At 42.5% G+C, this 14580-nt stretch overlaps 1 protein-coding gene across 3 annotated transcripts in view; it reads left to right on the forward strand.

Moving 5' to 3' along the window:
• Nucleotides 1–7916, forward strand: part of TPGS2 (tubulin polyglutamylase complex subunit 2) — a 39049-nt gene extending 31133 nt beyond the window's left edge. For 2 of the 3 annotated variants that reach the window (XM_032152481.2, XM_058438433.1), the window contains one exon: nucleotides 538–1519. In XM_032152481.2, coding sequence (XP_032008372.1) covers nucleotides 538–783 — 246 coding nt within the window. In that variant the 3' untranslated portion in view covers nucleotides 784–1519. Of the gene's footprint in view, nucleotides 1–537; nucleotides 1520–3545 lie in introns of those variants that run through there. The other variant, XM_032152484.2, reaches the window with a different exon arrangement.
• Nucleotides 7917–14580: the final 6664 nt, after the last annotated feature.

The raw sequence follows: 14580 nt of genomic DNA on the forward strand, positions 1-14580 counted from the left end.
TTATCTTAAAGGTCATGAGACCTCATAAAGCAATGTGTGTATCTTTTTTTTTTTTTTTTTTTTTTTGAGACGGAGTCTTGCTCTGTCGCCCAGGCTGGAGTGCAGTGGCGCAGTCTCGGCTCACTGCAAGCTCCGCCTCCCAGGTTCACGCCATTCTCCTGCCTCAGCCTCTCCGAGTAGCTGGGACTACAGGCGCCCGCCACCACGCCCGGCTAATTTTTTGTATTTTTAGTAGAGATGGGGTTTCACTGTGGTCTCGATCTCCTGACCTCGTGATCCGCCCGCCTCGGCCTCCCAAAGTGCTGGGATTACAAGCGTGAGCCACCGCGCCCGGCTGCAATGTGTGTATCTTACCAGAGGTTGATGGGATCTGTTATCACCTCCACTTAAAGGAAGAGCAAATAGATTTTTAGGCAGTTTTTCATGAAAATGTACCTCTGCCTCCTGTTCCCAGCTCTCCTGCATCCCCCAAAAAGAGCACACAGAATGGCATTTTTCCTTTGAATTGTGACCTTGTCTTCCAATTCTGCCTTACAGCAATGGTTCAGCATGTACAAACCTATCACCTACAACACAAACCTGCTCACAGAAGAGACCGACTCCTTTGTGAATAAGCTAGATCCCAGCAAAGTGTTTAAGAGCAAGAACAAGATCGTAATCCCAAAACAGAAAGGGCCTGTGCAGCCTGCAGGTGGCCAGAAAGGGCCCTCAGGACCCTCCGGTCCCTCCACTTCCTCCACTTCTAAATCCTCTGCTGGCTCTGGAAACCCCATCCGGAAGTGAGCACCGCTCCCTCCAACTCCCTACCAGCTCCAGAGTGGTAGTTTCCATACATAGATGGCCCTAGGGGTGACCTCCAGTTTTGTGTGTGGAACAATAGGCCTCTTTCTAGCTGAATGACCAAAATTGTAAGCCTTTTAGTCCCACCAACATTAGCCAGGCTCGTAGTGAGGCCTCCACAGCAGGTTGTGCTGTCCCCTGCCTCTGGAAGCAGTGGGGATTTGGAATCTTGTGTAAGTGCCCAAATAAGTCTAATGAGTGCTTTCCTCTTCTTCAGCACTCAACCCTCAATCCTTTAGCACTGATTAGAGAAGTCCCCCCAAAGAAACCACTGGTTTTGACCCATGAAGTATTAGAACTGCAGTGTTCATTCAGGAGCCACTAGTCACATATGACTATTTAAATTTAAATTATATGAAAAATTCTTTTCTTCAATTGCATTAGCCACATTTTGAGTATTCATGTGGCTGGTAGATTCTGTATTAGCACAAAGATATGGAACATTTCCATCACCACAGAAAGTTCTGTTGGACAGTACTGCATTAGAATATTTTCATACTGCTCTTCCTCAATTTTTGTTGTTAAATAATGTTGATGTCTTCATTGGATGGGTCATAATGTTCCATGAAACCTCTCAAATACACAATTGCATGTTCTTTGTATCCCTTACCACAAATATCTCGCTCTGCTCATTTCTTTTGTAGCTTCCTATAAAGTTTGTCTTCCTCATCAGTTTCCAGTGAAGTTTCTTGCTTCCAGTTTTGTGTTATGATATTTGTACATGTTCCACAATTATCTTCCTTATTAACTTTTTAAAGAAAGTGTACTTCTGCTGTACTTTATTCTTACCGTTTAAAAACAAAAAATTCCCAAACATTGCTTTGCACGACTCTTCATAAAGAAAGTTTTAATGGTGCCAGTCACTGTTAACAGAAGATTTCCATCTGCTCTGCCTGCCTCTTCACAGCTCTGAGTTGTCCAGCCTCACTTTGCCTGGTCCCTGGTCATCCTTAGGACAAGCAGTCTCCTGCTTAGAACAGGGTGGGCTCCCAAGAGTTCCTTTGGAAGCAAGTTGCCTGTAATTCAGAAATCATTTTCCCATTGACATATGGGGGAACCTCTAGCCCACATGCTTAATATATGACACAAGATAAATCTGACATACCTACTACATTTAATGACATTTTTACAGAGAAGGTTGCTCAGATTTTCAATTAGGAATGCCTATTTATTTCCTCCCTCTACAGTCCTGGCTGTGGGCAGAAGCAAGGCCTTCACCCTACTTCCCAACAGGGAAAGTGGGGAGTCACCCACCTAGCCCCAAGTTCTTTGGGTGGCTGCAGTTTTTGTACTGAAGTCCCAGAGGTTAGAGAATTAGGAGTTTTGAGGAATGAGGTGCAGGGGCCTGTACCATCTGCACACTTCAGTCCCAGCTGGCTCACTCTCTCTTTCCTGACTTCTCTCTACCCTGGTGATTGGCCAGACTTCCTTCCTTTGCACTGTGTCTACCTGCTAATCAACCCAGGGTTTCCCTCTTCCAAACCCACTGGGGACCTAAGAGCAGTCCACAGGATTCTCCACATGTACTTCTTTTGCTCTGAAACATGTTTTTTAATTGTTGACAATAGTGATTGATAGATATTCATGAGAAAGTGCCTTCGATATCTCCTCCACCTACCACTTTCCATAGCCCCTGTGGAAAACCAAGGTGAAGAGTTAGTTAGTTAGCCTTCAAGGATCAGGGCAAGCTCTAACTGGCTGCTTCCCCATATTTGTAATAAATAGTTCAGTCTTGAAATATCAGTGCTTAAAAGTCTTTGGGAGCATAAATTGACCTTCGTATTAACAGCTTCTTCATTTGCTTTAAAATAGCGAGACCTCTTACCTTTGCAATCCCAAAATAACCACTTACTTAGAATTCAGTGTGGTCATTTAAACGTGTGTGTGTGTGTGTGTGTGTGTGTGTGTGTGTGTGTGTGTGTGTGTGTGTGTTTTAACCGTAACATGACTGTCACATATTCTCTAGGAGACATTTTGGCCCTTTTAAATTAATTGTTTAGGTTATTATACTTCAAGGATTTATAAATGTGCAACAATTCATAGAGTGGCAGAAAAGGATATAGAGAGACCAAGTTGTCCAGGACAATAGCTGGAGGTTAGTCTTCCGGAAGTATTTTTCTTGCCAGAACTGATCAAAGGAAGAGCCAACGGCACTGGATAAGAGATTCTAGCATTTGGCTGCTTCTCCAAGACAAGCAAGGTTAGAAGGGAGTTGAGAAGTTATGTCATCTTCCACTGTAGCAGATACCCCTTTTTTAGTACTTGGGGATCCCCTGAATCACAGCATTTCTAAATCAGCCCTGGATTCCACAAGTGAAGCAGCAGAGGAACCGGAAGGTCAGCGGTGCCACTCAAATCCATGGCAATCAAGTGGGAGTTCTCAAAAGGTTATCAAAGGAAGGGGGTTATGATAAGGAAAGGCTCAAGACGTGCCTCAGAAGGAGTGAGCAGGGAAGAGCAGGACTGACTCCACGCTATGCAGGATCCAGTACAAAATGAAGATGTGAGGCTTTTGTGCAAACAGCAGGAAAACATTACCTTTACAGGTACTAAAATGTAATGTTTTTCCTTTCTTCCATAGTGTCTTTCTCAACTTGTTATGGCTGTGTTTTTTATTTGCTACTTAATGCTGTTCTAACTAAAAACTTAAATGTTAAATTCCTATCATGCATTTTACTATTCATCTTTATATTGTGCAATTCCAGTTTTAAATGAAAATATGAGCATTTGGCCGGGCGCGGTGGCTCACGCCTGTGATCCCAGCACTTTGGAAGGCCGAGGCTGGGGATCACGAGGTCAGGAGATCAAGACCATCCTGGCTAACACAGTGAAACCCCATCTCTTCTAAAAATACAAAAAAAAAAATTAGCCGGGCGTGGTGGCGGGCGCCTGTAGTCCCAGCTACTCGGGAGGCTGAGGCAGGAGAATGGCGTGAACCCAGGAGGCAGAGCTTGCAGTGAGCCGAGATCACACCACTGCATTCCAGCCTGGATGACAGAGCAAGACTCCGTCTCAAAGAAAAAAAAGAAAATATGAGCATTTAACTCATGCAGGATCACCAAAATTACACAATTTGTATTTTATAGCTGATGTTTACATACTGTATGCATATGTGTTTCGTTCTTGCCACAACAGTAGAAACACTGTACAAGACTAACTCAACTGTTTGTTCCTGTTTCACTTCTTAGTATTTTCAGCATAAGTGGTTGGCTAACACAGGAATGTACATAAGTAAAAAAGGATATGATAGGGCTCCTTGGTCATTCATGTTTCTTAGAATGCCATTGCCTTCTTCCTGTGTTTGAAGCCAGTCTGGTTCGGATGGGAAGTGCAGCCTGTTGGAGCTCTCAGCATCCCCCACTTACTCAATTGTAGATATAAGATGCTTACTTTGTACTCACTTTGAATCCCTTCGAGCTCTGACACATCATGGGTCCAATGGAGTTCTCTGCTCACAGGGGATCACAAAGGCTACATGTGAATGGGGCGGTAAGGAACACTGGATATATGTTGCGCATGTCTCCTCCACTCGTGTATATTCCGTTGTCCCGTCAGACTTCACTTACAGAACACAGGTTCAAAGATAAAATAGTGCCAGAAGAGCACTAAACTAAGAAGTGTGAGGCCCTTCTGAGTATGGGCCCTGTGTGACTGCACAGGTCACCCACCCATGAAGCTGGCCCTGATAAAGGAGGAGGGGAGCGCTTCTGGCAAAAGACCCAACAACAGGAGGTTAAGTGGGTTAAATTGGGAAAAAACACCCAGGAAATTTATGTTTTGAAACTAAAGCAATTAAAATGGAAATGGGCTATATTATAAATCAACTGCCCAGGAAAAAGTATGCTGGAGTCACAAAATGAGAATAAATGGCAGAATGCCTCATGATGCATCGATGTAGTTAAGATTGTACATAAAGTGCTACATCATCATGCTGCTTGCAGGGAAGTAACCAAGCCAAAGATAGGAATGAGAAGGGGCAGCCTGCCCCTGATAATCCACAGAATCTAGCCCTTAAAGCTGACATGCACCAATGCCACTAGAATCGTGTGTAGAAAGTAAGATATCCAGATCCCCCTCCAAATCTACTAAATCAAAATTGCCAGGAAAGGTTCCAGCCATCAAGATTTTTAATCAACTGAAGTGGTGACAATGATGCTCACCAAATCTGAAATTTGTTACTTAATGAGTCTGGGTGGTTTTGCTTTTATTGCATGGAGAATAATTCAAAATCTGTTTTTATTCCAGTAAAGCATATATAATAACTAGAATAGAAGGACCAAGGGAGCTTTTTAGTTTCTGCATAAATGCATGTATTTTTCTAAACCTTTTATTATGGAGAGTTTTTAACGTTTACGAAGATAGAAGAACATAATGAATCCCCATGTATCCATCATCCAGTTTCATCAATTACCAATTCAATGACCAGGCATGCTGTAGGTAGACCCATATTTACTCCTTCAGTTTTGTTTAAATAATTCTATTCAATTTATCTATTGGTTTTTATACTACACTGCTTTATGTTTTAGCAGTTGCTGTAAAGATGATTATAACTTTTTTCCGTCCAGTAGCCATTCACAGTCCCTGGTAGCTATATTTGTCCAGTAAAGTCTGGCCCCTTCATTACAGTTAATTGGACACCAGGTGGATTTCCAATCCAAGTTGACTGTGCTCTTACCGTTGGGATCTTGAGATGAATTTCCCTATGTTTTTTCTTTTCTTTTTTTTTTTTTTTTTTTGAGACAGGGTCTCACTCTGTTGCCCAGGCTGGAGTGCAGTGGCGCAATCATGGCTCACTGCAGCCTTGACTTCCTGGGCACAAGCAATCCTCCCACCTCAGTTTCTCAAGTACCTGGGACCAGAGGCACACACCACCTGGTTAATATTTTTATTATTATTTATAGAGATGCAGTCTCCCTATGTTGCCTAGACTTGTCTTGAATTCCTGGGCTCAAGCAATCCTCCCACCTCAGCCTCCCAAAGTGCTGGGATTAGAGGCATGAGCCACCACACGAGCCAGATATCCTTCTTTGGCTTAAGCAACCCAGTCTGGATTCTGTTTTTCCAGCCATGCATTCTCTTGTTAACACACATGGCCTCCATTATGGAGTTAACTGTGGCCATTAAAAAAGCTAATATATAGTTGAGAATTCAGAACGGTTAGCTCCTCTTTTGCCCCTTTGTTTCCAGCCATTGACTTTCTATATTACCTATCTTGCCCTGCTCTCCTGAACCACTCTCTCTCTCCAAAACTCCAGCTTGGCCTCCTCCTGTGCCTTCACACCTAGAGTTTCCTCCCAAGGTCCAGTTCCAGTCCACCTCCACCTCAGGGTTCTGGGAAGCCCTAGCCCACAATGAGAACCCTCCTTGAGGTGAAGTGCTTCATGCCAGTACCACTCAATTAACTTTTGGTCACCTTCCCTGTGTCCTCTGTGTCTTCAGTGTGGAGATGGTATATTAATCCATTCTCACATAGCTATAAAGAACTACCTAAAGCTGGGTAATTTATAAAGAAGAGAGGTTTAATTGACTTGAAGTTCTGCAGGCTGTACAAGAAGCATAGCTGGGGAGGCCTCAGGAAACTTACAATCATGGCTGAAGGGGAAGGGGAAGGGGAAGCAGGCACATCTTACATGGCTGGAGAAGGAGGAAGAAAGTGAAGGGGGAGGTGCTACACACTAGTAAGCACCAGATCTCATGAGAAGTCACTGTCACAAGAATGGCAAGGTGGAAATCGCCCCCATGATTCAATCACCTCTCACGAGGCCCCTCCTCCAACACTGGGGATTACAATTCGACATGAGATTGGCAGGGACACAAATCCAGACCACATAAGATGGGGACTTCATGTTACTCTGGCAAGTCCATTGCTACTTAGTATGGAACCCCATGAAATATTAATAAACCTAAAATCAGTTAATACATAATCTTGTGCTAAATCAAGAACTGCTTCACACTTCAGGATAGACCAGTAGGAACAGACAACAAGCTAAATTGAGAAAAAAGTAAAAATGCTGTGAATTTAAATGTTAATGCAAATTATGAAAAGACAGTCACTACTTTATTTTAAAGGCAGGATACCTAAGTTCAGCCCACAGACCATCCCTGTCATAAAACTGTGCCATAAGGCAAGATGTTAGCAATGTTCCAATGTCTTGGCATCCAAACATTGTCTCCCAGACTGCCTCTTGCCACTCACTAGCTGTGGCTCAAAATTCTTACCTGACAGTGTACCTTTGTGATTCTGAAAATGGGATCTTTGTAAACTCACATCCTTATGTTCCCTATAGCTCTTAGCACCCAGGCCTTGTCCAATACCATCCATGATAAATGTAGCGAGCATTATGAAAGAAACCATCTCTCTGGATGCTTTCAGTATCCAACCAACTACATAATCTCACATGGATAAAATCTTTTGTGAACAGGATTCCCAGGTGATAAGGGTGAAGGGCAGTAGTGAAGACCAGCCAGAGGGTGACATGGTGAAAACACATACCACCACCACCACCACAAGAACTGAAATGCTGCTTTTTAAAGCATTATTGTAAGGTGGATTTAGCTCTTTAAGTGGTGGGTTCTGCCATGGCATGTATTGTAATCACAGGGTTATACTCACAGGTCTGATATGGACTCTGCTGAGGCGAGATTGTATCTTCTAGGTGGGATATGTCAAGAGAGAAGAGTATATATTTGATAGTATTGACTTCACATAGAATTCTTTGTGGACAAGAATTCCCAAGACTCAGAGCACAACATAGACATAGTGTATTCGTCCATTTTCACGCTGCTGATAAAGACATACCCTAGACTGGGTAATTTTTTAAGAAAAAGGTTTAATGGACTCACAGTTCCACGTGGCTGGAGAGGCCTCACAATCATGGCAGAAGGCGAAAGGCACATCTTACATGGCAGCAGGCAAAAAGAGAATGAGAGCCAGGTGAAAGGGGAAACCCCTTTATAAAATCATCAGATGTTGTGAGACTTATCAACTACCACGAGAACAGTATGGCGGAAACCCCCATGATTCAGTTATCTCCCACTGGGTCCCTCCCACAACATACAGGAATTATGGGAGCTACAATTCAAGATGAGATTCAGGTAGGGACACAGCCAAACCATATCACAGAGTTTCTTAGACATTGTTTGATGTTCTTGATGGAGGAAACTGCAGTCCAAAGCAATTTTATACAAAACTAAATTTAACATGAAAACTTCCTGTGTACAAAATGAATAAACAGCAACAAAGTACATATAAAGGTATATTCTCTCAGACCTGTGCTAATACATAGCCATAAACTAAAATAAAAATTTAAAATTCGTTCCTCAATCTCCAGCCACATTTCAAGTATTGAGTAATCACTTATGTCTAGTGGCTACCATATTATTTTTATATAGAACAATTCCATCATCACAGAACGTTCCACGGGGCAGCCCTAGTTAGAGCAAGCATGGCATGTTTTATATTATAATTTTCAGAATAATTCTGGTGAAAAGCCGTTTTATACTATGCTATAGTCAACCAAGAATAAGGATATTTACCTAATCTTAAGACTTTTTTTTACCTAAAACACAACATCCTTTTCTACTTTACATATTACTTTTGCAGCCGTGGCTCATAGGAAAAGCCAAGGATGAGTTAGCCTGCTGCTATCCATTTTAGCTGCAGAGTGGGCTGTGCAGGTTCTGAGCTTTCCCCATGTGATAGTCAAAGACCCCAAGGCAGCCCCAGCCTCTCTAGGTCTCTGCACAGTCTCCAGTGTGGAAAGCTGTGGGAAAGGAAGGAGAAGGTTCTAGGCCTTCAGGATTTTCTGCATCTTAAAGCAGCTCATCTCCTTTGCCCTCCTAGGGAGCAGGGGGGCCTAGCTTTGGGATCGTCCTCCTAGCCTCAGAAATAATTGTTCAAGAAATAACATTTCTCACACAAAGGATAAATGCTTGAGGGGATGGATACCCCATCTTCCATGATTTGATTATTACACATTGCATGCCTGTATCAAAATATCTCATATATACACCTACTATGCTATGTACCCACAAAAATTTAAAATTTAAAATTAAAAAAAAAAAAAAACATGTTTTGAGGTAACTGGTACTCCCCTGAAGACCAGCTAGGTTAATCTTTCTTCCACAGCATAAAGACTAGAAAAGAATATGTCCCTAGGGCAGGGACACAAACAGCCTGAACATAGTTGAGTGTAAAGGAGAAACCCCATCCCTGAAGCAAAAGCTTCAAGTGTGGAACACACTAAGGACAAGATTAAACCTCTAGAAAAACAGCTCACCTTTACTAAGGCCCCAGCGCCCAGCTTTATACTTTTCAACTTTATTTTGAAAACGAGGCCATCTCATGGGATAGAGACGGTGATATGGATGGTACTTGAGGGTTTGTGTTTAAGTGCCTGGTGGTTCCAGGCCACATCTGCTACCACAGGTGGTTCTAGACCCTGGCTACACAGGTTCTGGGACATGGCGTTGGGGCTCTAGAATGTATGTTTATTGAGCAACTCAGTGTTCATCAGAAAAACTCAATTTTCCTTTGAAAATTAGATTCTAAAATAGATGGCTGTGGCCTTAATAACTATCTTCATAAATCATGTTTTAGGCCATTAAAAAATGGTAATCCATCTTCAATATAATATCAGAAACAGAATTCAAGCACAAGACAAATTCAAAAATCTGCCTTACATTTGTTCACAAACACAAGTCCATATAGTTTAATTTAACCCAACAGTGAACTTCTATATGTGTGTGTATACACACATACACAGATAGATTGATCAATAGATAGATAGGTTTAGAAAGTTCTAAATTACCACAACCCTTAGAATTTCAGGCAATTTTTTCTTCCAAAGACATAAATGTTATTTTTTCATACCACCTGCTGACAGAGGGATAGCTAGCTGGATTAGAGCACATTTCCTTCTATTGAGGCTGCATTTCTGAGGATGTGCTGCATCTCTGTGAATGAGCTCCTTTAATTCTCACAGCGTTCCTAATCGCATGCCTAATCATCTAAGCCCAGAAAGCCTCTGAAGTTGACTGAATTGCTCTATTCTGTAGCCATTTTACCACCTGCTGCTGTGTGCTGAGTTCCAGTAAAATCACCTTGTCTAAATAAGTGTATCATCAAGGATCCCTCTTTTCAGAGACTGGATAAAATGGCTACAAGAACTGTCCCAGGCAGCCAGCTCTTCCTGTATAACTACCACATTTTTATTCAGTTCTGATTTGAAAATTGCGATTTAAAAAACTATAATTATTCCCTTGGGTACATGACAAGTGTTTTTTTGGAAAGGCAACTTTATCTATTTCCTAGCCCATTACCCTACCCAAAAGCATCTGGCTGTTCCCCAGTGGGATTGCTCTCCCCAAAGAGCAGTGAGGGCTTACAAGCATTTTTAGGCAGATACTATTAGGCGCGAAGTCTCTCTCTGAAGGGAAGCAAAATTTCTGGTTAGTTTTCTGAAAGAGAAAAAGCAAAACCCTCTGCTTAGCTGGGCCAACTGAATAGTCCACGTACCACAGTGACCTCTCATAGTTCAGGAAAACTGCTGCTGACACAGAGGAACACAAGGCACCCTATTACTTTGTGGCTCATTTAATGTGCTACCTGTAACATACTATGCATGCCTCTGGAATATCTTTAAATTCTGAACCAAGATCCACGTATTCCTATTTCCAACTACACCAGATAACTTATAATATCAAAATGAATAGAAGAAAATGTGTTCACTGGAAACTGGCTGTTGATCCCCTCCAATGGGAGCTGAGGAGCTGTGTCTCTGCAGGCATGGGGACTGGCCACAAGCAAAGAGCCAGCAGCATGAAGCCCCGGAGCTGCAGTGTGTGCAGCAGGTGCCAATCCAACAGCATGAGAACAACAGTGTCAATCATTCCTCAGTTATGGCAAGAATGTGCTATTTTTCACTGTTAGGTGTTGCTTCTGAGAACTACAAATAAAACTCTCCAACCAAGTGAACAGACTCTTTGTTGGCCAAGGGGACTCCAGAGAACCTTACAAACTGAGTTTCTGACCATAACAGGATGGGAGGTCAGACACACCTCATCATACCCCCTCCCTTTTGTGGTTTTAGACACAATTGATCAGCATTGATATTAAAAAACAGATCATAAGACTGACGGAACAACTCTGTGACAATAAGATACCAAATAATAAACAAGACCTAAGGCCATGTCAACCAAGGGTTAAGTCATGCACCCCTCCCTACACTTAAAGAAGAAAACAATTGGCCGGGCGCAGGGGCCCAGGCCTGTAGTCGCAGCACTTTGGGAGGCCGAGGCGGGTGGATCACAAGGTCAGGAGATGGAGATCATCCTGGCTAACGTGGTGAAGCCCTGTCTGTACTAAAAATGCAAAAAAATTAGCCGGGTGTGGTGGTAGGCACCTGTAGTCCCAGCTACTCAGGAGGCTGAGGCAGGAGAATGGCATGAACCTGGGAGGCAGAGGTTACAGTGAACTGAGATTGCGCCACTGCACTCTAGCCTGGGCAACAGAGCACCACCAGATGCTAACTGACCCCTTATTCTATCAGCCATAACCATGCAAGACATTTATTTCTGTAACTTTCTCTTGGTAAAAGACCACCAACCATGGACTGGTTCTGGCCAGTTTCACAGAGGCTGCACACTTGAGTGCCTTCGTGTCTCTGCTTCACCTTTTGATGTATAGGGCTTAATGGTAATACATTTAAAAGTCTCCACCCCTAAGTGAACATGGGCCATATGTAACACATGTTTATTCAGTACGCATGCATTAGGACCACCTTCGTGAATATTCATAGCTTCTTCTGTAACTGTTGAGTATGTATACTTGGCCAACCCATTCAGCATAAATCCCTGTTCTACCCTCCTCTCCCTCAAAGTGCCTGTCCTTTGGTTGATGCTTTATAAGAAATAGTTTCCTCTCCAGAGTTACAGATCCTATGATTTGTTTGTTGACACTTCTAATTATCCAGCTTATTTAATTTTCCTGTACATATAATGCTGTAGTTTTAAATGACAAAACATTCTGGAATCATTGTCACTAATCCAATATTAGGAACAGTCTCTATTGTCAACAACTGAACTGTGCTTGAACTACAAATTCCCCAAAATCCTAAATCTTAACTTCCTCAAGTGGATCCTCTTAAACAAAAATTATTCTTAAAGACAATAAATAGTGCTCATTAGGAGAATAAAATGGGCTTGGCCCTCCCTCAGGTAAGTATCAGCAATCCAAATAACCTCTCACCATATCCATTCACCAATCAGAGTGGGAATGACTCTATCATCAAAGCACAATAAAAGATTTTGCACTTCTGAACCTTTCTGACTGGTGCTGAACCTACATAGATGGATGAATGGGTGGATGTGGGATGGATTACCAGTTATGTATAATTGATGTGAAATTTGTACATGACTGCCAACCTTGAACAAAATTTTCAGTGTTCAGGAAATTTTTTTTTGAGACAGAGTTTCACTCTTGTTACCCAGGCTGGAGTGCAATGGTGCAATCTCGGCTCACTGTAACCTCTGCCTCCCCGGTTCAAGCGATTCTGTCTCAGCCTCCCGAGTAGCTGGGATTACAGGGGCATGCCACCATGCCCAGCTAATTTTTGTATTTTTAGTAGACACGGGGTTTCATCATATTGTTCAGGCTGGTCTCGAACTCCTGACCTCAGGTGATCTGCCCGCCTTGGCCTCCCAAAGTGCTGAGATTACAGGGCATGAGCCACCACGCCTGGCCAGGAAAACTTTAAGGTACAGTACTTCCACCCCGTACACGACTAGGCCTCTAGGAGTTTTCAACTTTGTCAAGGTAGGACTGGCTGGCTCCCCACCCACCAGGCCCACCCCAATTCAGACTGGGCTGCATATTTTGTGCCCCAAAGCATAGCTGACTATTGATATTCAACTAGCAGCTGTCTTAAGGTTTCTAAAAGAACAAGAAAATAACCAGGAACTAGTGAGACAAGCCAGGATATATCACTTCTTCTGTCGTTGGAGAGTTATTCAGTATGTCTCATCCTCAGTGTCTTTATATGAAAAATGAAAATGCAGAGTGGCTATAAGGATTCTATTAAATAATACATTATGAAGTGCTCACACAGATGGCTTCAATAAATAATATTTTAGCTATTTTTAGAAATCACTCACAAAGTCCATTTTCCCTCCACAAATTGTCTAGCAAACACAACTGATTTTTCTACCAAATAGACCACCTTTTTTGACAAACTGAATGGTGCATTTTAATATCATATACCTTCACTGCATTTGCAAAGGCATTTCATCCCCTATCTTAGGCGATTTGGTATTATTTGTACTTATCTCTCTGATAAAATGATTTCTGATTTTAAAAATCTAGATATGGCTGCAGAGCGGTAGATTAATTAAAATTTTAATTTCAGTAGATGACTCCTTCCCAGGCCCCAGGAAAGGGCCCTAAGGGAAGGACCATGACTCTTTTTTCCCAGATGAATCCCAAGTGCCTGGCGCACAGTTAACTCCATAATGGGTGCACGGTGCACATTTGGGGTGGTTGTATTGTTTCTTAGAGAATACCGTGAGGAATCACCACAAACTTGGTGGTTTAGAACAACAGAAATTTATTTTATCATATTTCTGGAGGCTAGCGGTTCAACATTAGTTTTATTGAGCCAAAATTAAGGTGTCGAGCGGGCTGTGCTATTCCTGGGGGCTCCAGGGCAGCACCTGTTCCTTGCCTTTTACGGCTCTTGGTGGCTGCCAGTGTTTCATGGTTTGTGGCCATGTCACTCCAATCTCCACATCTGTCTTCACGTTGCCTTTAGTGTGTATCAAATCTCACTCTGCCTTTCTCTTATAAGGACACTCATGACTGGGTTTAGGGAATACCCGGATGATCCAGGATGATCCCCATATATCAGGATCCTTAATTTAATCACATTTGCAAAGACCCTTCCTTAGAAGGTAACATTTCTAGGTTCCAGGGATTAGGACCTGCTACTGTTAGATGGCTGTCATTTAACCTGTTACAGTGGTATTTGGTGATACACCATCTTAGGTGTATCTATGAACACACAAATAGTGGATTTGGGAGCCATGGACAATGTGGAGACCACTCACAGACCAGGAACCTGGAAACCAAATCTCCTACTCCTGGCCCCTGTTCTTCCCCCCTGCACTGTGTTAACAATGGACTTGGAAGAAAACGAATCTGGGTCATCAGCCCTCCAAGGCCCTGGGCACCCTCCCACTCCATCCCCAGATCATTATTTTTTAAACAGAAAGAAAAAAACCTTAATATTTCAAAGAAACCCAAATCCAGACACCTTTGAAAAGTGTTTGCCTTTCTTCTCTGGCAGTTTTGTAATTTCAATACATACTAGGACATAAGTGCTAAGACACAGGGGCAAGAACACCTATGGTAATTACCAAGCAGATGAGGAATAGTATCTTACAAGTGTAAGGTACTATTCACTTTCATGCTTCTTGAAGGTCTTTTAGAAAAATTTAACATCCTGAACTAAAAATTGCTCATAGAGGCTGTCAGAATGAGTGGCATCAAGAGAGGGGAAACAAGCAACAGGAAACATCCTTTAGTTTTACTAAAAACTAATGAAACACTAAGTTTAACAATGCAAATTGATTTTTCTTATAAGCTCTTCTAGGCCTTTTTGATGGATCTAGTCCTCCAGTGGATTTAAATAATCCAAGAGGAAGAGCAGGAATCCGGAGCAGAAGGTTCTAGAGCTCCCGGGACTT

The sequence above is a fragment of the Hylobates moloch genome, unplaced genomic scaffold, assembly GCF_009828535.3.
Source record: "Hylobates moloch isolate HMO894 unplaced genomic scaffold, HMol_V3 SCAFFOLD_5, whole genome shotgun sequence".
Taxonomy (NCBI): domain Eukaryota; kingdom Metazoa; phylum Chordata; class Mammalia; order Primates; family Hylobatidae; genus Hylobates; species Hylobates moloch.